Here is a 27,247-nt window from a genome sequence, read left to right on the forward strand (position 1 = left end):
TTATTTCCTCTCTTGGAGTTATGTCACCTAATATATCCTAGAACTGAATTAGAGGGGTTTTAATTTCTTTTTTCTTTCTGATGATGACCTCCCATTTCAAAGCAGAAATTACTGCTAATTTCTAAATGTTTATTTCACATGTGATGAAGAGCTACAAGGAGATCACCAAGCATGCCAGTGTCTGCAAGAGCCGATTCATAGAATCATAGAATCATACAGGTTGGAAAAGACCTCTAAGATCATCGTGTCCAAATTCACTTTGTTGTTGTGACTTTATAGTATTACAGCGTGCCAGGGACACACCACCTTCTTTGCATTTGTTAGATATCTTGATACAGAGTGCTTGGACTTTCCTGTCATCTCTAAATTTCATTGTGTGCATCTTATGGCAATGTCATTCATTAAAATTTCAATTGAGGTACGCCCAGTCCTTCAGCAACTTCCACTGCTATCTCCACAAATTTTACAATTCTTACAATAATCTTATCCCCTGCTCAACTGTTTCACTCCCCTCATACTAAAAACTCTGTTTTACAGAAGTCTAAAGAGATTAGATCCATTGCACTTCTGTGGCACCAAAAAAAAAAAAAGATGGAAGGTTATTCTGGTACAATCTATATTTGAGAAACCTGTGTTATTCTTTATCTTTTTTTTCAGGTATTTTTCATCTTCATTTATTACGAAGTCTTTACTCTTTTCTTCAAAGTACTTATATCCTTCAGTACAACCAAGATCAAGCTAATGGGTTATTAACTGCTTAAATCAATTCCCAAATCTTTTCGAAATTGCAATTTGAAAGGTAATAGGATTGCTTTCACCAGTTATAGATAGTAACTTCCCAACTTGAGAGATTTATTAAAAATACTTGCTGCTAGATCTGTAACTTTATACCCTAATTCCTTCATTACTTTGAGATAAAGATGATATCATTCCCTAACTTTATTACATTAAATTCTTTGAATTTTGTTTCTAGTTTAGATACAAACTTTTGTATTTCCATACTGCTCTTCTGCATCACTGTCCTGAGTTCATCATCATCCTTACTGAAAACAGAGGCATAGAATTTGTTGGTTTTGGACCTAGGTCTAGTTTATCTTTAATCTTGACGAAATCTTTAATCTAGAAAGTCACTGCTTTTTATTGGTCTCTGTTTATATAACTAAAGAAAATGTTATTGTTTATTTTCAATTCTTCTGCAAGATGTAACTCAGCTGGACTTTGGAAAGTTTCTGCTTTATCCTCTTGCTTCTTGACCTCCACATTTCAGCTTTTTTTTATTGCTACAGCAATAACTGGTAAATAATATCAGTCCAAGATTGTTGGTGGGGTCAATATGAAGCAATTAGATTTTGGAAATACACATTATAGGTTTCACTGAATCTCTAATGTCCTCCTTTTAAAAAAGGAATGCAACTAGTTACTATTATTTTCTTTGTAGAACAGTTAAGGTTAAGACCAGGCTAATGATAGAGGAATTTGGGAAGAAACATAGAAAGAACTCAGCTCTGCACTCCTATCATAGGTGGCAGGAAGTCCCCTAGTTCGATTTGTTATTGATGTCCACCAAATTGTTGCTTCTGTTTCAAACCTGTGTATATTTCTCACATGAAATTCTTGAATATCTTCCAGTCTTTGTACGGAGGCTGCATATCTCAGTATCTCCCACTCTAACATAACACTGTTTTTGAAAAGTAAATTCTGTATTGACTTTAATGAAGCTTGCTGTAGACTTAAGAATTCGACATTTTGAAAAAGCTTATTTTTTTATTTGCTGTGCCAGGTGTGTTTTCTTCACTTCCTATAGCAAATACTGAGACAATATTATTGAAAACAAAGCACAGATTTGTTTGGGTTCATTTGGGTTTTTTTGACAGCTGGCAGCATACATAAGATTTGTTTCTGCTGTAAGTACAAGTACGTGATATTCCTAAAGCAAATGCTATTACATTTCAATTTCTTACTTTGTTGTGTTTTAGCTGGAAATAATGAAACATTTTTACCTGTTTAAAGCAAGCTTCCACCAGATTTGGAGGGAACATATTTCTGTGAAAAAGAAAGAAAATAGCATGAGAAGTAATAAGACTCTAGTAATATCTTAAGTAGGGGCAGAGCTAATAAAAGAATTGACCAGCTAATTTTCAAAAGAATCCTAAGACAAATATGTAATTATTTATACAGTGAGTAGAGCTTTGCATATAGCATTGGTCTGGTTAGTTTTATCAGGACGAAATGTAGTAGGGTTGGATAGATCCTGGCAATTGCAATCTCTGTATCCAACATTGTATAGCAGGTCTGGTTATGGAGCAGAATATTAGCTAAATTACCAAATGAACAAAGCTCTGTGGGTCAGTGCTGACTTTTAATTTGGTACTTATTAATGCTTTCTGAATCCAGATTAATAAAAAGTTATTAATATTTAATGCATTTCTACTTCTCAAACAATTTTTGCAGTCTCGTAGCCTAGTGCGTCATGACATTTATCACTCAATTTGGAGTCTTGTTGTGATTAAGAAATAAATATTTCTGAAGTTTGAGTATTCTTTCATAGTAACACATACACATATAATTATATATGTGTGTGTATACTTGTTACGTATGGCGTTTTTTTTCTTTGTTTTCCAGAATGGTGACATTTCTGAGGGAATTAGAAGCAGCCTAACTGAATAAATCTTGAGGAATCTGAGTGCAAACCTCTTCATGGGTCTTTCTGAAGTCCCCCTTCCTGGCAGCATGACTCTTGGAGGCCTTTCTCCATGTCTCTGGCTTCTCCAAATGGGTTAGTGGAACACAAAATTTTGATGGCTTTACCTGTGGAAAAGCTCCCGAGTTCAAAACCTCAGCTTCCCTACTCCCTGGAATACATCTGTGACATATTAGCTCTATAAAAGAGGCATTGCAGAGTCTCTGAGCAAGGAGAAAACAAGATTTTATATCTGTGCCCCTCTATTTCAAGCAGTTTACTTGCCTGTTCCTGGAACTTATTTCCCATCCATACAATTTAGCAAGTTGAGTAGATGCACCCAGATTGGCGGCTACAATTCAAAGTTAAGATGAATAGCTAAATCAGGAATTCAAGTGAAGTGAGAAAACTGTCGAAAGTTGGAAGTAAAGGAAAGCAGAAGAATTTGGTAATAAGGATTGTGCTATGGAAGGAGGGGAAAAGACCCATGCAGATAGCAGAACAGAAGTCTTTCTTTTGTGCGTGAAAGAAAGAATCTTTCTTTGAATATTAAAAGCACTTTCTTCCCTTGCAACAACTTGATTTGAAAATAAATCCATGTATTCTTTTGTAACGTTGTAAGGGTTAGAGATATTGGTATCACATAGTTGAAAGAAATTGGGCTAGTTTATGCAGTCACTGTCTAAAATTCTCTACTTTTGTTCTCATGTGAATCTAAATATTACTGTCATTGCTATTGGTACAGAAAATGTGCAATATCATAGCCATACCTGATTAAATCAAGAAAGGCATCTGCTGCTGTCACTTGCACAATTTTGCCTTCTCTGTGCATGTTTTCTTTAGTACCTTTCCCAGGGTGGATGATGACCACAATGATTATACCAATCAGTACAGCAATGATCGTAGTACTCATGTAGTAGACTACTGCTCGGACTCCCATCTTCCCTGATGCTTTACTATCCAGGGCAGCAATTCCTAGTAAATTTAAGCACAAGGACATTCACCTCATACAGTTGTGAGTAAAGACTATAAATGATGCAAATGGTTTTGTGGGAAAAGTTTTGATGATCAGTACTTTTAAAGCTATCCAAGGTAAGTTGGCCCTCTTTTGCAGCTCGTACTGCCACTGTGTTCCCATTCCACCCCTAATGCTTGTTATTACATAATTTTCTATTACAAACAGTTACAGGTTTCTGTTCTTTGTTAACACTTTGTTAAAAGCAAAGATTATTGGACTGATGCAGTGTGGCACTCCCTGTATTCCAGTGAGCCAATTCATGGTTTTTGATTAGCATAGTTACCATAGTCTGAAAAATGTGCCTTAGAAATGTGCTGCACCTAATTTTTAATAGTAAGAAAGAAAACAGAGTACTCTCAAGTAATGTTGATAATATTTGCTACAATTAATGTGTATGAAGAGTTTTCTTCAATCCCTAATGGAATGTCCTCAGTTTACCTTTGTCCCAAGCCATGGGAGTTTAAAACAGATTAAATGCTGTTAGCTTGTTTCAGAAAATCCTTACTATTGTATGAATAAGCATTTAAAGTCTTTTATAAGCTTTGCAAAACTTGCGACATTAATCCTAATTCTTGGCTCGTCTTAATGCATCTGATCTAATGTGAATACTAGGGTGCTCACTATGGCACTGCTAAAGTGTTTGTTCATCAGATTGCACCACAGGGCTGCACTGTGTTTTTTAAATGAAGGTGCAGTTCTGCCAGGGAAAGAGCTTTGAGTCTCTCACAAGCAGTGTCTCATGAGGACTGTCAGCAATGGAAATGCTCTTTCTCTTTCCAAGCAGGTGCAGTTGGTGTTCTTCTCCTTAAAATGCCCCTTTGCTCCTTCTCCTTAAAATTTCAAGTAGTTTATAACTTCCTCCTACCATTTGTCTCAAAACAGTCGCTGATGCTTCCTGTTGGAATCAAGCTTTCAAAGTGCAGAATGAAAAAAGAGGTCAGGAAAGGACCTCTTTGCTTTATTATCTCCTCCTATGGGCCCCTATATGGCACTGTCTAATCCGAACTTCTGCGGACTGCCCACACATTTATCTAGATGCCATCTTTGAACATATAAAATATAATGAGAGTTAACCATCTTCTGCTCTGGGTACCTATCTCAGAGGAGAAAGCATTTAAAATAAGGCAACAGGACTGCATGAATATAAATAATATGGAAACATAAAACTAGAATCATCACCTGGCAAAACTAAATGTTTTCTCAATTCGTTGTAGATATATCATACTTCTGTCTATCTTCTAAAGGAGGAAATATGTGCTACTGGAGTTACAGAGAAAGTACTCCTGTTGCTGATGTAACTGAGATCAAGGCTGTGTTCCAGGCTCTGATCAAATCTTCAAAGTATAAAACCAATCACATGCTTCATACTTACCCTTTCATTTCAGCTAGCGTTTGCCTGTCTTTTCAGCAGAAGCCGTTAAAGCCGGTAAGATTTGTACCCCCAAAAAGAATTGCAAAGGGAGATCACTAGATTCGCACCCTGAATTGCTTGATTTACATGTGCCATTGTAGTGGAAGAACAAAGCGTTATTGGCACAGTAAGAAACGGAAAATGGAAATCCAACATTTGAAGCACTTGGTCCTTCATTTCCCTGCTCAGCTTTTCCATCTGTAAAACTGGATGATAATGCTTGTGGTAAGTTTACATTTATGTTTTGAAATTCTGTGAGGGAAATGGTAAATACTACCAAGTAATAAATAGTTTTCTTATCTTTACAAAGAGGAAGTAAGTCCTGTAGCCCTCTTGTCGGTGGATGGAGGATTGGTTATTTTTTTAGAGTCCTCAGAATAATGCAATGCAAAATAATGCAAATATAATTAACCAATGCATAAAAATAAAGTTAATAACTTTTGGAGAATTTCAGGTCTGTTACTGAGTTGCACAATGTTTATACAGACAGCATTTGTTACAAATTTTGTTTTTAAAATATCAGTATGTAACTTAAAATGAAGTGTAATTTCAAAAGTGAAAAATGAATGCATGCATACTAGTCCAATCTACTTTACCTTTGTATATTTTAATTGCTGTTTTATGTTCTTACTTGCTATTTCCAAAGTAGCAGCAATGGGCTGTGTATTTTTTCATTTTAGCTAAGATCAGCTTTAAACTTGGTTTACATCCTGAGCATGAAAAGGTTAACCCATATAGTTTGGTAGGAAGGTTTGGAAACGCACAGATGTTAAATCAGTCAGTTCCCAGTATCCTGCCCCTGCCAGGTAATAGATTCAGGACCAGACATTGAGCACTGACAGTCTAGAGGGTTCGCAGGCATATGTGCTTACTGCTTTAACCAAGCCTGATATTTCTTTGCAGTCCACACTTCGTACTAGGTTGTCTCCTACACTCCAAAAATCACTAGGAGTCAGTGTAGGGCATATCTACTGCTAAAGATGATTGCTGTGTTGAAGGATTAGAGCTTGTGATCCTATTTCTTTCTTGGACTGATTCTGGGTGAACCACGTGCAAGTGATATGTCAGGGAGCAAGAGTCATTGCTCTTTCCTTTATAAGCTGCTTTCCAGCTTGGTTTCCTATTATGCTCCGGCTGTGACTACATGGCCCCTTATTTTAGGTTGCTCAGTCTTATTCCTGCTCTTGCTTATCATATAAATGACTTCTCAGCTTGAAAGTAGGGAACAGCAATTCCTGTCTTCTTGAGCTCTAGCCGCTCGTGGCATTCAAAGCAGGGGGATGACAGGCTCAAGTATGAACAAAAGCTATATGGGGAAGAAGCAAGCTCTCACCTCAGAGAGCCCTTACTGGGGAGCTGCTGGGCTGAAGTTAATGGGAACTCAGGGAACTCGCAAGAGGGACATTTGGTACCGTCCAGGGCTGCAACTGCAAAAGCTTCCAGCATGCCAACAACAAGAATTATCTAAAAAAATATTTAAAATCTGTTTTTAAAACATGAGAAAATGAAGGGGTTTGTTTTCTTTACGTTTTAAGATGTTGACAAGATTTCTTAGAACTGAATGGGACTCTGGAAGGGTCCTTAATGGAGAAGCAATAAAGTTCGCTCTAAAGCTTTCATGTGTCACAGACCATTGTATCCTCAGTGTGTCCTTTCACAGCCAGCCAGCAAAACTCACATTGTCCCGCGGGAGATGTATGTGCCCCTTTCATACTGCTTGCTGCTCTCTCCTCCACACGGCTGCTGGCTCCAGCACCTCTGCCTCCTCTCTTCCTCTCCCCTCCCCTTCCCCAGGGGGCCTGGGAAACTTTGCTGTGCCACTGGTCCCCACGCACAGGGATGCCTTGAAGTTGTCAAGGCAACCTGGAGCAGAGCGCCTGTAATTTCTCCCAGCGTGTGCGTGCACACAACGTGAATGGGAATGATTTTTTAAGTATTGATGGGGAGGGAGGGAGGCAGGGAGGGAGGAAGGGAAGAGAAGAAAGAAGGGGCAGGCGTAAGTCTGTAAAACTGCAAACAAACCCAAACCCTTACCCCTGTCCTCCCCTTCACCTACTCTTTTCCTCTCTTGAGAAGTGAGTGAGGAATCAGTCACACTGTGGGTGAAATAAAGACATGACAAGGAGTTCTCCAGAGTGTCAGGGCAAAAAGCAAAGCACCGTGTTGTTCTTGAACAAAGGTGTTTGTTAGAGAAGAAATGAAAATATTTTAGGATGTAGGAAAGGCAGCAAGCAAGTAAGTATGTAACTGCAAGAGAAGGAGAAAGAGAGAGAAAGGATGCAGCAAAGAGGAGGAAAAAATCTAGTTAGGGCAACTTGTTAAAAATTCTGAATTGTTAATCTGATAGTTCTGATTGTTCACCTGACTTGGTTCTGCAAATTAGCATGAACTAATGATGCAGCAACTTTCCTGAATAGCTACTATACTAGGACTGGTTTTGTGTCAATTATATTTTTTAATATTGAACTTATGATTCTAGATTATACAGAATTCTAGAATTTACAAATCCAGAGTTGCTTCTATTGTTTTTAATTTTCTTGCCGTTGAAAGCATGCCGTACATAATCTATGTGTAATCTTGGTTTATACTAGGGCACACTAACGCAGAGGCATGGTACTGTACTCCTCAGTAAGATCAAAGGTAAAATATAATGAGCATTTTTTTTAGATAACGTTTAAGCCAATAACAGCTTTGGATCTGCTTGTTCAAAAATAAATTTCAAGAAATTATTTTAAAAGCCAAAAAGCAGAGCCTATGCTAAAAAGTCCTACAACTTCATAACACTTTCTCCCTTTAATTAGCACAACTCCATCAACTGACTTTTTGCAGAACAGTCCAATGTCCTCAAGTCATAAGTTATGAGCTATTTCTGCGATTTGAGTTTAAGCACATACCTAATTTTCCTGTTACAGTACTTAAGAGCTTCTCCCTGTGGGTTTTTTTAGAAAGAAGGAATATACATATTTACACAATTAGACAGAATATGCATATTTATCACAATGAGAACTAGTTGGCAGCTGGTATGACTGAGGCCTTATTTCTGGGTGTAAAGTCCTAGTCAGCAAAGCATTCTTGGACTTATATTTGTCTTTAACGTTAATCACTAACTAATGTGGTTTGCCTAATCAGGGCCCATAACTAGTAGTTTTAAAATGGGATCTTTTTCTTTACACTCAACAGTAAGGAGCGTGCCACTGAAGAACTGGGCAAGTAGCAAGATTCATTTTCTTTTGCTTTTCCTAAAAAAACCAGTCACTACTTAGGACTGATCCTAGTACCTTCAGTGATTTTATCATTTGTCAGAGGAAGCGAGACTCTGTCACTGGGGGGAGGGTATGAGCATGTGAGTGTATGCATATATGCATGCGTATAATTTCAGTTTGAAAACACTTAAAATGCTCAGCTACTGCTTTTCATGTTGAAAGTCCCTGTTTCTGAAATCTTTTTGCTGTCCTTTAAAAACTTTTGGAAAATATAGGAAGTTTATGTGTTTGCTTTCCTATGCCAAAATTCTTGTGTTTGTAACAAGAGAATCTAACATTTTGCCCACAATATCTTTAACTTTTGGTTTATTTAAAATTACTTTTGATGCATAATGATGAAAATTTTAAAAATAGAATAGACTATTTCAGCTGGAAGGGACCTACAACAGTCATCTAGTCCGACTGCCTGACCACTTCAGGGCTGACCAAAAATTAAAGCAAGTTATTAAGGGCATTGTCCAATTGCCTCTGAAACACTGACAGGCTTGGGGCATCGACCACCTCTCTAGGAAGCCTGTTCCAGTAAAGAAATGCTCTCAGTAAAGAAATGCCTCCTTATGTCCAGTCTGTACCTCCCTTGACGCGGCTTTGAACCATTCCCACACGTCCATTCACTGGATACCAGGGAGAAGAGACCAGCACCTCCCTCTCCACTTCCCCTCCTCAGGAAGCTGTGGAGAGCAATGAGGTCGCCCCTCAGCCTCCTTTTCTCCAAACTAGACAAGCCCAGAGACCTCGGCCGCTCCTCATAGGATGTTAGTGTAATAATGTAGTCATCCTGCTCAGTACGAGAGGAACCGCAGGGTCAGAGCCCTGGTGCAGGCACTTGGCTGAGGAGCCACCGGCGCGAGGCTACCATCTGTGGGCATATGACTGAATGCCTCTAAGTCAGAAGCCTGCTGAGACCTAGCGATACGTTGTGGCAAATATGTAAAATAATGAACCAGATCTGAATGAGTGAGTGAACAAACTGTGCATTCTGGTCCTCATACATGTTGACTACTGGAAATAAAAAAGGGAGGATTTCTATGGTCGTGATGCATTCTTTCCTTATTAAAAGTCTTAGAACTGAATTGATGGCACTTCCTTGCTAATGTAGATTTTTATATAAATTTCCTTTAAATGTTTTGGACTCAGTCTTTAAAAACAAAATATTATGAACAGAGCATCTTTTTATTGTTAATTATTTCCCTGTTTATTTTTTACGATCTCTTCATTAAGATGTTGTAGTTGCTTGTTAAGCGCTCCTATGGTCGAACAGCAATAATGGCAACTGTTGACTCTGGAGTGTTGCCGTAATTTTGTTTCTTTAAGGTTGTCTTTCACTCTCCTAATGAAGCAGTTTTAAATGGGCTACTCCCGACCCCCTACATCCACTAAGCACTGTGTGATGAGTAAACTCCCAGTGTGAGACCATGAGAACAATCCCTTTTGTGTATGTTGATGAGGATTTGTGGAAATGAATAACACTGTACAAGGTCAGGGTAAAATATGCTGACAGAAAAATTGTAAGGAAAAGCAATAGTTAAATAAAGACAGTGGAACTATCGCCCAACTTTAATTAACATTATTAAGCTCTAGAGCTTTATTCTCATAGCTGCTAAGCACATCCTGAGTGGTGCTGAGCATTCCCAGAAAACCAAAGTTAAAAAATATTTAAAGCTTTGAAAATTGAGCCCTTCACAAGGTCAGGTCCAAAATTAGTCCAAACTCTAGATTATTATTTTTAATAGCAGTAGCACTAAAAGAATAAAATTGCAAAGAAAAAAGCTAAATAACATTTTCAAAGAACTGTATGCATTGGTAAAGTTAATTAACATTAAATCAATGCAGCTAATGACATAAAACACATGTCTGAAAAATAGCTCTGTATGCCTTTTTGCATCAACTGATGGGACAATCTGCCCGCACATGTCAGTTTAACTTATCCTCATTTGAGTACGGAAATTTAAATAATGAAATTAGATATTTTATTAATTTTTCCAGGTCCATTAAGAACACTGGGCAAATATCTCACAGGAAACTTAGCAGTTGTATTTGATCCAAAATTACATGACCGTGATTAAGCCAAGCTGACTAATGAAACCCATTGCTGGGATATAGTAATGCAATTCAATGAGCCAGTTAAATGGCCCCTAAAGGACTAGACCTGCTCCACAGCTTTGTAGTCCTGCGCCATCCCTTGCCACCGGAAAACTATTAACTTTGGGTTTTATAGAGTTAGTTTTTCTGTCAGTTTGTCATTCTGAATCATCTCAGAATTGTGTTATGTGAACACCAGAACTTGTACAAGGGAAGCAGAAGGAGAAGGGCAGAAAACTAGCATTTTGGCAGCAGTTTGCCATTACTTCAAGTTGGCTGTATTGTTAAACTGCATCCTTTGCTCTTTGGTGGCAGCACTGCTAAAAGCAAGTTAAGCATTCCTTACTTCCCCCTGCTTATCTTTAAGCTGACTCTGTTCTCACCAGGTAGCTGAGCAAACACCATCCACCATTTGATGACAAGGGGAGAACAAGGGTGTGTGAAAGAGCACCTGGGCTCAGGAGAGCTCTGGAGGGCCCCAGCTACTCAAACCAGCACTGCCTTCAAAAAAAAAATCAGCATAAAAATATACTCTTATGAAGATACACACATGTTCCTGTTACCTGTAAGAAAAAAAATCTCACTGTGTGAGTGGATCAGAGGAATCACAGACTTTAACAGAAAGGTGGGACTTAACAACATGTAGGAGAGTCCACATAAGGACTTAAATAAAGTGATGTACCTTTCTTTGTGGATTCTCCACTACCAAAGTGAGGAAAAAGGTAGTATGTGATAAAAAAGGACCTTTTCCGGAGGATGCTAACCTAACCCTGCCATACGTACTTATTTCTGATATTCATAGAGTGCTTGTTTTGAAATATAACTGTACGTGGATGCTGGTTACCTCTCAGTGATTCTGAAAGCTTTTGCATGTGCAAAAGTGATCCAAACTGAACATTGTATTCTTTGGTCTCATACTTCTTGATGGAAACATTGTAAAAATATGCTAGCAAATAGGTATAATGTGTGCTAGTTTCAAATATATTTCCTCCATCCCTTTCTAACTCTTGTTAAGAGAATATATTTTGTAACCGACCATGTTTTTTCATCGTTCATCCTCTTGGCTGCAAACACATGCTCTTCTAGCCACAGTTTATTCATTAGAAGGAAAATGTTTGTGAAACCACTGTAAGATAATGTTATAACATCACTGGCTGGTGTAAATGGTAGAGGCCCAAATAATCTGTAGGGCCTTTACAGTGATTTTTACCTTTCAGTTAATCATGAATAGTGAAAGACCATTTCGTTGTTATTCGTCACTGATACTTTCAGTGGAACTTTATGAAACTTGGCTTCGTTTCAGTGGATCAAGATTAGTTGTTATCTTATAAAAAATATTACCGTAATCTATGCTGGAAAGTATTTCCTGGGCCATCAAGTATAGCATTCTGATACAGCAGGCAAATATATTATACAGTCTTGGTTAGAAATTTATTAAGCTTGAGGTTCAGATCAGTTGCCATTTTGACCCTAACTATTTTCATGGTAGGGTATTCCGCAGCCTTGCTCACTTCTTACTTTGCTTATTTTCATGCACAAATAACTTGATTGGTCAACAGCTCAATGTCCGTATGGGGATCAGTGACAAGTGGTGTCCCTCAGGGGTCCATACTGGGACCATATCTTCATCAATGACATAGACAGTGGGATCGAGTGCACCCTCAGCAAGTTTGCAGATGACACCAAGCTGAGGGGTGCGGTTGACATGCCTGAGGGACGGGATGCCATCCAGAGGGACCTGGACAAGCTCAAGAAGTGGGTCTGTGTGAACCTCATGAGATTCAACAAGGCCAAGTGCAAGGTCCTGCACCTGGGTCGGGGCAACCCCCAGTATCAATACAGTCTAGGGGATGAAGGGATTGAGAGTAGCCCTGCCAAGAAGGACTTGGAGGTACTGGTGGATGAAAAGCTGGACATGAGCCAGCAATGTGCGCTCGCAGCCCAGAAGGCCAACTGTATCCTGGGCTGCATCAAAAGAAGCGTGGCCAGCAGGTCAAGGGAGGAGATTCTGCCCCTCTGCTCTGCCCTGTTGAGACCCCACCTGCAGTGCTGTGTCCAGCTCTGGAGCCTTCAGCACAGGAAAGACACAGACCTGTTGGAGCGGGTCCAGAGGAGGGCCACGAAAATGATTGGAGGGATAGAACACTTCTCCTATGAAGAAAGACTGAGAGAGTTGGGGTTGTTCAGTCTGGAGAAGACAAGGCTCCAGGGAGACCTTATTGCGGCCTTTCAATACTTAAAGGGGGCCTATAAGAAGGATGGGGACAGACTTTTTAGTAGACCTGTTGCGATAGGACAAGGGGGAATGGTTTTAAACTAAAAGAGGGTGGATTCAGACTAGATATAAGGAAGATATTTTTTACGATGAGGGTGGTGAAACACTGGAGCAGGTTGCCCAGAGAGGTGGTCGATGCCCCATCCCTGGAAACATTCAAGGTCAGGTTGGACAGGGCTCTGAGCAACCTGATCTCGTTGAAGATGTCCCTGCTCATTGCAGGGGGATTGGACTAGATGACCTTTAAAGGTCTCTTCCAGCCTAAACCATTCTATGATTCTTACTTTAAAATTCTCCTCTGTGTCAGGACACTGTCAGCCAGTGAGGGCAGGCAAGAATTCCATAAACCTCCCAGAGTGTGCTTGTTGTTGCTAATATAGACACCAAAGTATTACACCTCCCTCCCAGTAAAATGAAATATGTAAATATGGTACACTTAGATACTGCATTTCTTGAGTGTCGGTGATATTTGTGTTACTACAGGAAACCTCTTGCAGGACTATGCTCTACTATTCTGAAAAGTATAGTTGATTTACTTGTCGGGTTTGCAATATAACAGAATACGTTTGGAGAAGCAGTAGGAAAGTACATTTCCTGAAACTCACATCTGCCTGAGAAGAACCCTGCTGTGGGGCTGTTTAGATACCCATTTAACTCTTCGCATTATTCCATCTTTTGCTCACAGTATTGGAATGTGCCAAACAATATGCTTTTTGAAGGGAAACTAGGGAGTAATTTATCTTCTTTATGTGTGCTAAGCAGAGCAGGAGGGAGAGGCAAGCAGGGATTCACAGCAAGCCATGGAGCAGTGATTAGTAACAGCTGACAGTCTCAAACCAAGACTCTCTTTCTTTGGTTACCTCATTGTAATAACAGAGTACAAAGGACTGACTGTCTTCAAGCCAAGAATCAGAGACCCAGGAACACAGAAAATAGCAGCTCACAATTTTTTTGGTAACAAAACACTGCTGCTACCTGCACAGTGCAATTCTAAAAAGACATCCTTTTATGTCCAGACATTTGGACTAAGCTGTCCTGGAAGTGGGATTCTTCTGCTGGGCATAAAGCTGCTTATTTTCTCTATCAGGAGTGAAAAAATGAGCACATTTGCTTAAGAAAAAGCATAATGTAACACGGTAAATTATTTCAGTTTAGTTAGGAAAAAAGTTAATTGTGGTAGCTGATAAGCCAAAGCACATTACTTAGTTTGAATCCTACAGGACATGTTGTTACAAGACTGAAATAAATATGCTAGTAGTTGTAAGACTTCTACCCTATTCCCCAAGGATGAAAATATTAATTTTCACTTATTCTGAACATATTGCCAAAAAATATCTACTTTAAACATGAAACGCACTGCATCCTGGCAAGATACCACTGATAAATATACCTTTGCCTTCTGGATAATGTTAAGCACATTACTTAGTGCTCCATAAAAATCCATAATGCAATTTCTTAAAATACATGTGGAAGCTTTTAATCTGCTAAAATACGGGTCTGAGTTTTGGCAAACTGTGCCTGGCATCCTTCACAGACATGTTTTTGTATGTGCAGCACTTATTAAACAACATTCCACAAATGAGCTGTTATCTGACTGGTTGTATACCATGTGATGAAGCTATAAACTATTTACTATGCTAAAACACTCCAGATCTACTTTAGCTGCTACAGAAAAAAAATATGACATACTTGAGAATACAGATGTGAGAGTAGAGATGTCTGTAAAGGAACAGTAGCTAGTAATGCAGGCTAATGTAAAAATGCATTTGCTTTTACATCTTTGGTATGTAACAGATGTCTGAAGAGACACTTCTGTTGAATTGCTAGAAAAATGAAGTGAACATAATTCTAATTAGAGAGGTGCAAGATTTAAAGAATGGAAAATTAAGGTTGCCTGTCTAAAAAAAAGATAGAGACATATCTTTATCTGTGTGCAAAATGATGTGGGATTTGGGATATGGGATTGTACTGATCTGTAACTTGTCACAGCTCTATGCTGGAGGCATCACCTTCTCACTCCAAATGTCATCCAGTATTGTTGGACAGCCAGTTCTTGGCTTCTTCACTAAAACTTCCAATAATGGATTCTATTGCAGTGATAGTGTCTTTTATTTGGATGATTGTCTACTAGGATCTGACACTAGTTAAGTTAATTTTATAGAGTTCATGCAGCAGCCTTCATTTGGAAAGAAGCTTTGCCCAGTTGGATGTGACTCAACTAAGATTTGAACTAATGGTAGTGTGTTACTAATGCATCTGGTAACAAACCAGCCTTTGGATTTCCACTTGGAATTGTAATTTTAACACAGTTTTTAAAACCCTGAGATCATATTTCTTCGCTGTGCTGGTTTTGACTGGGATAGAGTTAGTTTTTTCCATAGTAGCTTATATGGGGTTATGTTTTGGATGTGTGCTGGAAAGTGTTGATAACACAGGGATGTTTTCGTTACTGCTGAGCAGTGCTGACACAGAGTCAAGGCCTTTTCTGCTCCTCACCCCACCCCACCAGCGAGTAGGCTGGGGGTGCACAAGGAGTTGGGAGGGGACACAGCTGGGACAGCTGACCCCAGCTGACCAAAGGGACATTCCATACCATATGACGTCATGCTCAGCATATAAAGCTGGAGGAAGAAGAAGGAAGGGGGGGACGTTTGGAGTGATGGTGTTTGTCTTCCCAAGTAACCGTTACGCGTGATGGAGCCCTGCTTTCCTGGGGATGGCTGAACACCTGCCTGCCCATGGGAAGTGGTGAATAAATTCCTTGGTTTGCTTTGCTTGCGTGCGCGGCTTTTGCTTTACCTATTGAACTGTCTTTATCTCAACCCACGAGCTTTCTCACTTCTTCTTTTCCGATTCTCTCCCCCATCCCACCAGGGGGGAGTGAGCAAGCGGCTGTGTCGGTCTTAGTTGCTGGCTGGGGTTAAACCACGACATTGCTAATTCAGCAATATTAAGGTAATTTGGAAAAGAACAGTGTGACATTGCTTTTAGATATGTTCAAAAAGACTTGATTTTTTTGAGTAATCTGAAGTTACTCTAGTAACTGCCCACTCACTAAAGAATCCTGTGTATTTTTTGTTGTTGCAGTAGCTACTATCTATCCTTGCACCAGGTTTACTAGTAATCAGAATTCCTCTGTCTTTTTCTTTTTTTTTTGAAACCTTGTCAGTGACACAACACTGATTGGTGCATCTGTGTCCAACTTAAAAGTGATAAATTTTCATTTCGTTTTCAAGCTAGCAGTTCATTCATCTGCTGCTGTTTTATCCATTGATCTTCCAGAGAACTTATCTGAGCTGCTCATGGAGCTGTTGCTTTCCTTTTTGTCTATGTTACACACACCCTGCTGGTGTTTACATGTTCTTGTAATCCTTTTAGTTTATTACATTCCTTCCCACATGCCAGGCATTTTTTCAGTTTGTACTATTTTGCAACAGTATGCATGCTTCCATGGGCTGTTCTTGATTGATTCACAATTTTTTTACTGACTTTTCTCATCTCACACCTCAAGAATAATTTTAATTTCTGCCAAGTGGTAGTGCTATCTGCATTCACATGAAGCAACATAAATCACTTTGAATGGAGCTCCATGCTGCTGTTGCTGTCCTGCTTCCCATATTGATATAAAATTAGCTCAGTTATCTATCATCTACAACAGTGAAGTCAGCGATGTCGACATAACATTTTCTCAATCTGGGGAAGTTTGTCCTGAAAGACATTACCCCCGGTACTGTATTAACTTTGGCGCAGGACGTAGTATGGTGGGGCCTCAGTCCCTCTGATAGTTGAGGTACAAATAAGATGCACCACTACATAGTATTATCTGTCCATGTCAAAAGGGGATGCATGGAACTCTTTCAGGTCTCTAAGTCATTATTTGCATTAGAAATTGCAGAACAGTAACTAATTTGGCAATACAGGTACTTTTAGATTCTCATTTTTCAAAGAATCACATTAATTTGGATTTGATAAGAAAAATTCTGCATATAAAGATTAATATGGCATCAAAATGCATCTTGTATTAATAAAGAATCTAGAAACAATCTGAAACTTCCTCTATCAGGCGTAGCAAACTCTATTTAAAGAGTATGGGATCTGACACAGATATAATTTGAAAAAAATTTTACAGACATTTTTAAATTTATGAACTAGCAGCCTTTTAAAACATCACATATAATCCATAAGTTAATATCTTAATAATAAATAAAAACATCCTAATGCATATCATCATAAGCATTTTTCAATTTTTTTCACGGACCATAGGATTAAATCTTAATTTAATTACACCCTAAATCCTCCCCAAGAATTTAATGGCTAACAATCAAATCAACTTTAGAATAAAAATACTTCCTGTTTGTGAATTTAAGGTCCTCTGGTAATACGCCGTATGACTACTAAGGAGTCATTACTTTAGCTACAATTAGTCTGTTACATTTTAAACTGTTGTTATAATTTGTTTTTTTTTTTTTCACAATTCGCTAATGATGTTAAGACTGTTCTGAGAACTCATTATGAAAGTGTGGAATTGGAGTTTCATGTGAACAGGCTTTTGTTTTCCTTCTTTTCTCTCCTTTGTTCCAGTGACCTCTTGAACTTTGGTTCACTGATTCAGTTACAGCCTTGCAACATCAAAGCTGTACATATTTTGCTTTGTCTTTCTCCACCTCACAGACTTGTAGGAGGCAATGGAAAGAAGTTAAGACTTCCTCTGGAATGACTGACAGTAGCAATCAGTGCTTTTTAATAATATTATTCCACTCTTTTCCAGGATGTTACAGTGCTAAGTATGGCTGAAAAATAGGTTTTAGCCTCCACAATTGAAGTGTTGTACAGTTGCCATCTGGGCATCATCTGCTTGCAGGCAGGATTGAGGATATGAATTTCTACGAGAGGTCCGAGGTACCAAAGAAAATATCAGCTGATTTTAAACTAAACAGATGAAAGAGAAGAGGGTTTTTTTAGATCACTGTTGTTATTGGACTGTGATGTTCTGCAGAACAGAAAAGAAGCCTACTTACTTTTTAACGAACTATTAAACATCCTATCCTGAATTTGAAAGCTTTATTTTTTCTATGGATGTAGTCCCTTTGCACAGCTTCATTAGCCTTGAGACAGATATTAGGCAGGCTTAGTAAGCTAATGTTCTTTACCGTTGTTTTCAGGGTTTGGGGAGTTAAGACATACTGCAATTGGAAATATTGGACAAAGCTGATTTTCAGTGCAAGAACGTATTCATTAATGAAATAGCCATTCATTAGGTGAACTCTTGACCAAAACCTATTTTTTCTCTAGCTCTGAAAAGAAACTATATTCACTGAAGAATCTCTGATATTATCTAAGTATTCAGATCTAAGTTAGAAGTGGGTGGTGAAATGTCAGAATAAAGTAAGTATTTAGCTTTGCCTACGAGTAGAGAGAAAATAAGAGAGCTGTTTATGGAGGAAAGAATCAGCATCAGAACGTTAATTCTAGTGCAAATAGTGTACTTCTAGTACTACGCTGTACTTTTCTTTTTCTTATCTACCAACAGTAAGGAGCTAGCGGTATAGTTGTCTGGGGATGAAAAGGTGTAATTATCTGAAAAAATGTTAATTCTGTTCAAGTATGTAATTATTACAAACTGAAGCCTGATCCTGAAAATGTGCTTAACTGAGGCATCTAAATAAATGTTTGTGTTAATGTACTTAGTCCAAAAAACTCTTCACAATTTGTGATATGTTTGAAACCCTTCAAACTCTTCAGTGAAGCAGAGAAGATGAATATTGCTTAAAGATTAATACCAGATCTGATAACTCTAACTACTCAGGAATTACAAGTCATGGTCTCCAAATACTGGAATACCCTAAAACCCAACATTTTTTCAAATAAGCTCTTTGTAGTGTGTCTCTTGAGTTTTCAGAATATATTCAGAATCTATTTTTGAGCTTTTCTTCAGAACCAGGGGCCCAGGAATTTAGTTTGCTTTGATACTTGACTTCCAGAGATGATGAGTCTTTAAGAATAACGTAAGATCTGAAAGCTTCTGTTGGCATGAGAGTTGAGCACTTGACTGTTTTCTTTATTTGCATGTTTCTTACTCAGATCTGAACTGCTATTCAGTTGTGTGAAACTGTAAAGAATTTTATCTTTCCACTTCCCACATGATATGGCCCCGTAAATAATGAGACCTTTTTTTGCACAAGTCTTTCTGTATCCTAGTAGTTTTTAATTCTCTTTGTAGATCAGCATTGGTATATCTGGTTTTGATAGACTCTGCAGAGAAAAAGGTCTTTTCAAGGTACTATCAATAGAAGGAATACATGGAATTTTTGTATCTGGTGAGCCGATGAACAAAAACTTAAGAGCTTGCCATCCCAGGTGCTTTTCTTGACATTTTGCTAGATATAACTGTCTTCACAAGAGCAGGAACTGAAAGTTTGTGGTGTAGTAAACTGCCCTGTTTTTATAAGTGTTCAGATCTCTGAGGAATCTGTGTTTGTACTGATCGCACATGTCCCTCTTTCAGATGGAAATGCCATGCTTCACAATGATGAACTTTTGGCCGAGATCAGAAATGCTAAATATACAAACTTTGTTGACCTGAGAAACACTGAGACAGGCGACTCAAGAAAGGCCAACCTTGAGAACAAGTAGGAGCCTGTAGGAATTTCTTTTTCCACATTTCTGGAATTCAGATGGCACTTGCTACCTTCCAGAGACACATAGATGGGATTTTTGGTAAATTGAATTAACTTTGCTATGGTATGTATCAGTGACATTGTTCAGTCAAACCTGGGAAGATCAAGTCCTAGAGAGAATCAAAGGAAAAAGTCCTTGTGTAAATAGGGAAAAGTGTCATCAGGGTGGCCCAAGTGAAATGTCTGAGGCAGTGCATAGAAGTATGGGCAGAGTATGCCCAGACCCAGCCAAAACTGATGCTTTCTAGAATAAGCCATCACCAAAAAACCCAGTCATTTCTGGGACTGGTGGTACGTTACAAGAGTTTTGCATCAAACTTCAGCAGTATAACAGCACCCTGGACTCACTTGAGTGAAGAAAACCAGATCGGACTGTGTGAGCCTGAAAAAGATCACATCGAGAGACTTTCCACCCAATTAAAAAAGGCTAGCAATTCTGTAAGTAGATTCTAGGTTTCAGCAAACATTTTGCTGTGTTCACGGCTGCCTCAGATACTCATCTGGAGACAACATTGCGACAAAGAAATCAGGAAAAGATATTTTACCCTGTACCACCCACGTCTCTGCAAAACATTACTAAATATGAAAAGGAACCATGACACAGCTGGAAAGCAATTCCTAGCAACCAGGCAAGTTCTTAAATACTTGCAATGATATCTTTGGAGAAACTCTTCATGCCATATACAACAGCATTGTTTATGTTTTGTTGCAGTCATTTCTCAAGGTCAGAACTGGAGGATATAGAATATATTCGGAAACAGCCTGGAAGAGAAAGTGAAGAAAAAATATGCGCTAACAGGAGCGTCTGGATGAAAGGAGTTGTAGCTGATGCAGGATCTGCTTTGGGACTCTCTAACATGCAGCTCAAATCCCCAATGTTGCTGATCCTTAGTTATATCTGTAGTCTCAACAAATCATTACAGATTTCCATCATGATTGTCTCTGTTTTCTCCTTCTTATCCTCCATCACCAGTGAGAGCTGTGTCATGCAGCTGGATACCAGGATGAACAATGAGCTAGGCAGCCCTCCTCCTCTTCCAGACAATCCAATATCTTACTGGAACCCAGACCCGAGGCTTGAGTCCTGTAGGTCTTGTGGTGCACAGTGACTTTCCTTGTTCTCCATTGCTCAGAACTCAGGTGGGGCACCCAGCAGTGCTATCGAGAGACAAGTATTCAGTATTTCTGCCTCCAGTAATGATGATGATGATGGATCTGCCTTACGGAAGTTTATAATCCAAATACATGGCTGAAGGACAGCATGTAGCAGATCCAGCAATTAATTTTGAGAATTAAATGGAAATAATATATATAATAGGTCAACAACTGCCCATTATCAAAACATGGGAAAAAAATCAGGGGTGAAAACAAGGGTAGAGGACCTAATGATAACATTACTGTCTCCTGTTTCTGAAAGATGACAAACTTCTGCGTGTGATTTGGTCTACAGTTGGTCCTTCTGTAATGATCTATGTAGCTGATGCATTGATTCAGAAGTACTTTGTGTCTGTCAGATTTTACAGCATTGATGAAAGGATGGTATCTGTTACTTCTGCTGGTGTGCAAGTACTCCCAGTAACATCCCTGGTGTCCCCAAAATGCAGCCTCAGGAACTTTCTTGATTAGATTCTTCTGGTCTTCATGAGCAGTTATAGCAAAGACAAACTGACAAGGAAGCAAATATGGTGGAGTTGCGCTACATTCACATGTAGGAAATGGGGATGCAGATCACGGCGTTCAGACTAGCATTAAAAAGGCGAAAGAAGTAGGAAAGTGAAAGTTGTTAAAACCTGAACGAAGCCTCTGTGTACCTAACTATCTCTGTGTGTAACTCTTCTCTTCACAAGTTCTCAGGCTGTTTTTTGTCATACTTTGATATGCCCCTTACACTATTACTATTTGTCAGCTTCCCAAGAGTGGCATAATTAAGAGCTGCTAATATTGTTGTGCATAGTTTTTTCCTTCTTTTTTGACATATGGTTTGTCTTATCTCTTTTATTTTTAGGTCTAATTTCATGTCAATGGAGTGAATTTACATTTGTGGAAGGTGAGATGATCCTCAGGTCCTGGGAGAGTTTTTCCTTGGTTTTGAACTGGCTCTCAAAAGAGCTATGTGTGTCAGAAAGCTGAAACTGTTGACAGTAGTCATTGCCTTAGAGCCATTGGCAGGTGAAGACTTAACAGGTGAAAACAGAGACACCCCTTCAATTTGATATGAAATTCTATGGAGTGCAACAATAACATAAACCTATGGGAAATTTGTTAGCCCAATGGTCCGCCAACCTACTTGTTTGTCTTCAGCTCTACCTGACAATAGATTCTTATTGAAAACTATGAGAAACAGAAAAAGATAGCATTCACTGCCCTTGCTTGCCCTTCCTGCATCTAACCACCAGTGGGGACTAGGGCCTTCCTAAATTGCTCGTTCCCTAAATTTAATAGTCAGTGATGGCTGTATCTGTGAACTCTCCAGTTTCATTTTGAAACTATTAACTTCTGGCTGGTGGCACTGTACAAAACAATTTAATTGTGTGCTGTGTAAAAAAGTACTTTCTTTTCTTTATTATAAATGTGCTTCCTAGTTATTTCATTGGACACTCAATATTTCCTTTATTATGAAAAATAATTATGAGCTGTAATAATAAATTGTTACTCCATCTAAGCCTCAACAAATGATTTGTGATTTCTGTTGACTTTTATGGCAGTCTTCCACGGTTGTATCTTTCTCAAGCCAAGAAGTTGTCGTCTGTTTAATCCCATTAGAACTCCATTCCACTAATTAGCCCTGTCACGGGCTGTTCATGGTGAGTCTGAGAACTCTTGCTGACTGAGAGCTTGTGATTAGGTGTAGTATAGGTGTAGCATGTTCCCCTTTCCCAGGTGTATTACTTTACACGTGGCACCATTCTAGTTCATCATCACAGTCATTAATTGCTGAAAACACTGTTCTTTACAGTTTCAGTCTTCAACATCCTGAATAAAATGCTTGCTTTCAGCGTCCTAATTCCCAAAATGCTGAGGAGACTTGGTTTTGCATTTTGGACATTTTGCTCTACAAAATGCAAACCCAAGTCTTTTCCATTTAAAATCTTACATAGCTGATTTTACATTTCATAATATTTTTGAGTTTTTTAATTTTCAGGTGTGCTATTTTTCTGTAACCAATTCATATTTGTTTGTATTAAAATAAAAAAAATTGTTTTGAGTTGTTCCTAAGATATTTTTAGTCCTTCTGTCTTTGATTGAAATAGAAATGTTAATAAAGAGACAGTGTGGACTCACAATGGTCCATCAGTGCTCAGGCAAGATGCTTTAACTCTTATGTGTTCTTCCAAATACTTTTTGCTTTTTGTTTTGCCAGTGACTTGCCTGCCAGCAAGCAAAGTCTTAATGTTATGCATCTGAACTAAGATAAAAAATCAAAACTAAGCCTTTGTGGATGGGAGGTTGTTAGCTATTATCAAATCAGTTGGAATCCCATGCAGAATGCAAACTGAATAAAAGTGTGTAAAAACCTGTTATTCAATATTTCGTGAAACAACTAAAAGTAGTGGTCCACTAAGAAAAGCTATATTTTGCAATGAAAGTTAAATCAGCCTTTAACTAAGGGCTTCTAGCAAACTTGAATGATTTTAGAGGGGTTTTTTAGTTTTGCTGTCTTTAATTATTGCAGCCTTTGTTCTTGCACACCCTTGCTGTTTGTGCATTATTGCTTGCAGAGACTAAGACTTCAAAAACTACACTGCTGCGTACTTTCTGCTTTTGGATGCTGTATATCATACAGCAGGTATATCAATCCCTGTCATACAACTTAGTTTAGGTCCATCACACCACCTGCTAACTTCAGGAGAATTTAACTTCATGGCTAACACATTCCTGTTAAACTGTTGTATCTAGTAAAAAAATATGGTCCATTTATGCATACCTGATTATTGCTGATATCATCATAGCTAGCTGCAAGCAGTCACTAGGTAACTTTGGGTGCGATATTTCTACAGCAACTGTCTCAGTGATGGCCCCACATACCATTCTTGCTGTAATTATTTGCTTAAGTTTATTTCCATCTCTACAGTGGTATAACTAAAATAGCTATATACTTTTTGTCTACTGAGCTGTGACAACTTAATCTACATGTCTCCATTAAAATTTCCATCATATATAGCCATCTTCTTTTCTGCCTAGTAGCTACAAAAAAACTTCACCAGCACTACATCTGAAAGGAGAAAGAAAGCACAGATACAAAAGGGAAACATGATTTGCCTGAGGTTATACAACATGTCACAGCGTTAATTTTCCACATTTTACATCCATAAGTTGCTTTGGGCAAAATTTGGCTTTTCAGCAGTTGAATCCATTCATATCCAGATGCTGCATTTTTCCTGACTTACGTAAGGGAGTGGCTTGGAGACTATTTCAACTTCAGTTTTTTCTTTGAATATTATCCTTGTTTCATTACATGTAATTTCAAGCAACTGCATCTGCAACCTGACTGTTAATTGTGATTTCTACTTCTGTTTTGTTTTATTACTTTGTGTGCCTTTGTTTTTATCTCAGTGAGGAGATAGACCATGTTCCTTACTCCTTGTTTCTAACATTGTCACCATTCATTGCACTCCTTTGATAGCTGAAATCAAAGGCAGCCCAAAGGAAAGTCACTTGTGTCTCCTGCAGTTGTCAATGTGTAGTCGGTTATTGCAAGGCTGCATCAGAGGCAGGGAAGTTTCTCTGTCTTCCAGAATCCATGAAAGACAGTCATGTCATTATTCAAATTAGAAAGGAGAAGACATAGTACAAACTACATACTAAGATGTCTTTCCTCTTTGAGGTAAACCTTCCATACTCAGTCTTCTAAACTGTTTAATAATACAGCCTTCTTTTGTGTAAGAAGATTCACAGTCTTTTTCTTTGTGTTGGTACAGGATCTTGCACACAAAATCCCAGTCTGTCATTAAGATTCATTTGTACCGTATTAGTGTTACTCCCATTAACAGTTTGGACAAGCATTGTCATCTCACGCAGAGTGCGTTGTACTGGTATTCATGATTGGGATCTTTGCTTGATTCTGTTATTGCTGACCTGCTGTATAATCTTTGGCAAGCCAGTGAACCACGGTGTTTCACTGTTTCTACATTCGCTTTCTCTTTCCCCAGCTTGATTTAAGTTAGTAAATAAACTATTTTCTTACTGTTTCTGCAATGATGTGCAGCAAAAATTATTCTCAGATATTTTTATGTTTTGCCATACTTTACCAGACAAAGATATTTGAAAGAAATGCACAGAATTTAATCCTAGTTTACTTGCATTTAAAAGTAGTGGTCCCTGTGCAACTAAATTGCCAGCTTCCAAAATTTTGAGGAAGGAGAAGCAGCCTGTCTATTAAACTGAGCACAGAATTGTGCAAAATATTTGCAAATGACCCTTATAAAATTTCTCTAGCTTTAAGATTTGTCACAAATGTTATGCTCCAACTACGCTTTTTATAAAGACTGGTCATGAATCATTTTTGTGAATGTGATTTCAGGAAATTTATAGTTTGGTTAAGAAAAGGTATCTCGTTATGATGCCCTTATATTCAGTGAATAACTGAAACATGCAGATAAAACTTGTGGGCCAGTTTTAAAGGCTGGAATTTCAACTTCATTATGATCTTGTTATAACAGCTCAAAAAATGTTAATGCATAGTGCTCTTAATGCAAATCTTGCAGTCTTTGCCTATTTCATGACGAGTTGAATTGTTATCGTATGTGTATATATTTATTTTATATACCTTTTAGGGACAATGAATATTTTAAAATAATTATGTCAAGCAATTTGCTTATGTCAAATGCTTCAAGTTATAATTAAATAAGAAGGTATACAATATTTTGGACTCCTACAACAAATTCAAAACAGAAATGGAGAAAAATTGTCAGCCCTGTGTTTGTGTAAGAATTCAGGCCAGATTTGGCCATAAAATAATCCAAATGGGTATTTAATCTATTTTTTTTTTGTTATTTATGCTACCTCCCATATACTGTGCTTTAATTTTGCCTTTGACTTTGTAAGAGATACTGATTGGGAATGCTGACTTAGGAGTTCTCCCATATGAAAGACTGTAGAGAATAAAGACCAGCGTAGAGTGTGCAGCTGGATTTGTGTCTAAGCCACAAAAGATGAAGAATACAGATATTTGTATAATCATATTTTCCTACAAACAGTAAAAGATGGTGAAAGGTATGCAGATAACCTCTATTTTCTCCCAAGCAGATGTTAGTACATGCCTGGTGACATACACATCAGAAGATAGAATCTCATGGAGAAAACTGCATACCTGCTTGAGCCACATGCTCATAATGGTAAGTCATAAGGCAAACATGAGTAAAAACCTCTGCATGTGATTCTACATTGTTTCTTTCATGACAGTACCAAAACAAGCTACAGAGAAATGTGACTGGGTTGACTTCACCTCCTATAGTTTATTTTCCAAAGAGTCTGTGAATAACCATTAGAACTGTATACCTGTAGAGCAGAAGTCTTCAGTTTCTCAATTTATCTTTCAATTACATAACAACCCATAGCTTCTGTAATTATTACTTTGTTTTTATTGTTCTAATTTCTTTGACATTCACAAAATTTGTGAAGGAATGTAATCATCCCCAGACTATTTCTAGTACCTCAGAGACCGTACGTTCTGATATTGTCATAACCAGTTATACTGAGCACACTTACACACAGACAAATGGAAACCCAGAACATCGTATCTGGGAGACACTGTCATGCCTGCAAACAGCAAAAATACTTATTCAGATCATTTACAATCGGAAGAAGCAATTATATTATCAGCGTGAAAGACCCTGGAGGAATCTTTTGAGATTAGTTAAGAGGCATCCACTTTGCTTGCCAAACGAAATACAGGAAAGAAGAGATTTCACTCACAGATGCCAAGACTGGTCTTAAGAATGACTTGAGAAGCATAAGACTTTTTATCCAATTAATATCCTATAATGTGTAAAAAAAAGAAACCAATAGCATCTATAAAATTGCACAGTAGTACACCTGTAAAGTTTATAGTTCACTATTATTTAGATACTCAATATTGTATATTTAATTGAGTATGAGAGCTCTGCAGCAAATACGAGAGCATCTTTTTTAAAAAAAAAACAATTTGTATGCTAAATGAGGTATTGTTCAGTGTAGAAAACACTTTTTCCACAGTTTTTAGCAATAAACTGGGAAATGTCTTTTAATCCCATGAAAAAAAGACATAGTCCTGTTGTATTTAACGATTTTTTAAATCTGTCGTTTCTGAATTGCATTCAGTTTTCTCTGATTGTTCCCTGCCTGACTAAAGAAGTTTAAAATGTTGTTATTCACCTTGAAAATTACTGTCTTTACTTCAAAGGGAAATTCTAAGAATAATCCACTTAATATTGCAAGGCACTTGTATGATAATAGGACAAATTTTAGACAAAATTTCTCTTCACCAAAAGCCTTTATATAATAAAGGAAATTTATTGTTATGAAAAAAGGGCATAAAAAATGATGAAGGTCCCCAAAGAATTTAAAAGTAAAAAAAAGCTATCAAAACCAAGGGTATTGTTTGAATCCAGAGATAGAAGATTCTTTTCAGAATAGAATTAGTTGGAAACTCATTGTTCTGGTATTTCACAAAATCTCTACTAAGACCTGGTGATACAGCAATGAGCTTGTTCTATTACAAGGCCACCTCCTTGTGACACTTGTGACTTACTGAGGTGCATTTGCTGATCTTTACCTGAACAAAGTGTTTCTACTTAGAATTTTGAAAATGAATTCAAATGTTTGTATAGGATGATCTACCTAATTTCCTGTTTTACCTTGAG

General features: G+C 38.0%; 1 protein-coding gene across 1 annotated transcript in view; it reads right to left on the minus strand.

The window, feature by feature from the left end:
* Positions 1–27,247, minus strand: part of SLC1A3 (solute carrier family 1 member 3) — a 67,589-nt gene that overhangs the window by 17,260 nt on the left and 23,082 nt on the right. The window contains exons 4-5 of the mRNA XM_075136877.1: positions 3,451–3,655; positions 2,001–2,043 (exon numbers count right to left, since the gene is read on the minus strand). Coding sequence (XP_074992978.1) covers positions 2,001–2,043; positions 3,451–3,655 — 248 coding nt within the window. The remainder of the gene's footprint in view (positions 1–2,000; positions 2,044–3,450; positions 3,656–27,247) is intronic.

The sequence above is a fragment of the Calonectris borealis genome, chromosome Z (assembly GCF_964195595.1).
Source record: "Calonectris borealis chromosome Z, bCalBor7.hap1.2, whole genome shotgun sequence".
Lineage (NCBI taxonomy): Eukaryota > Metazoa > Chordata > Aves > Procellariiformes > Procellariidae > Calonectris > Calonectris borealis.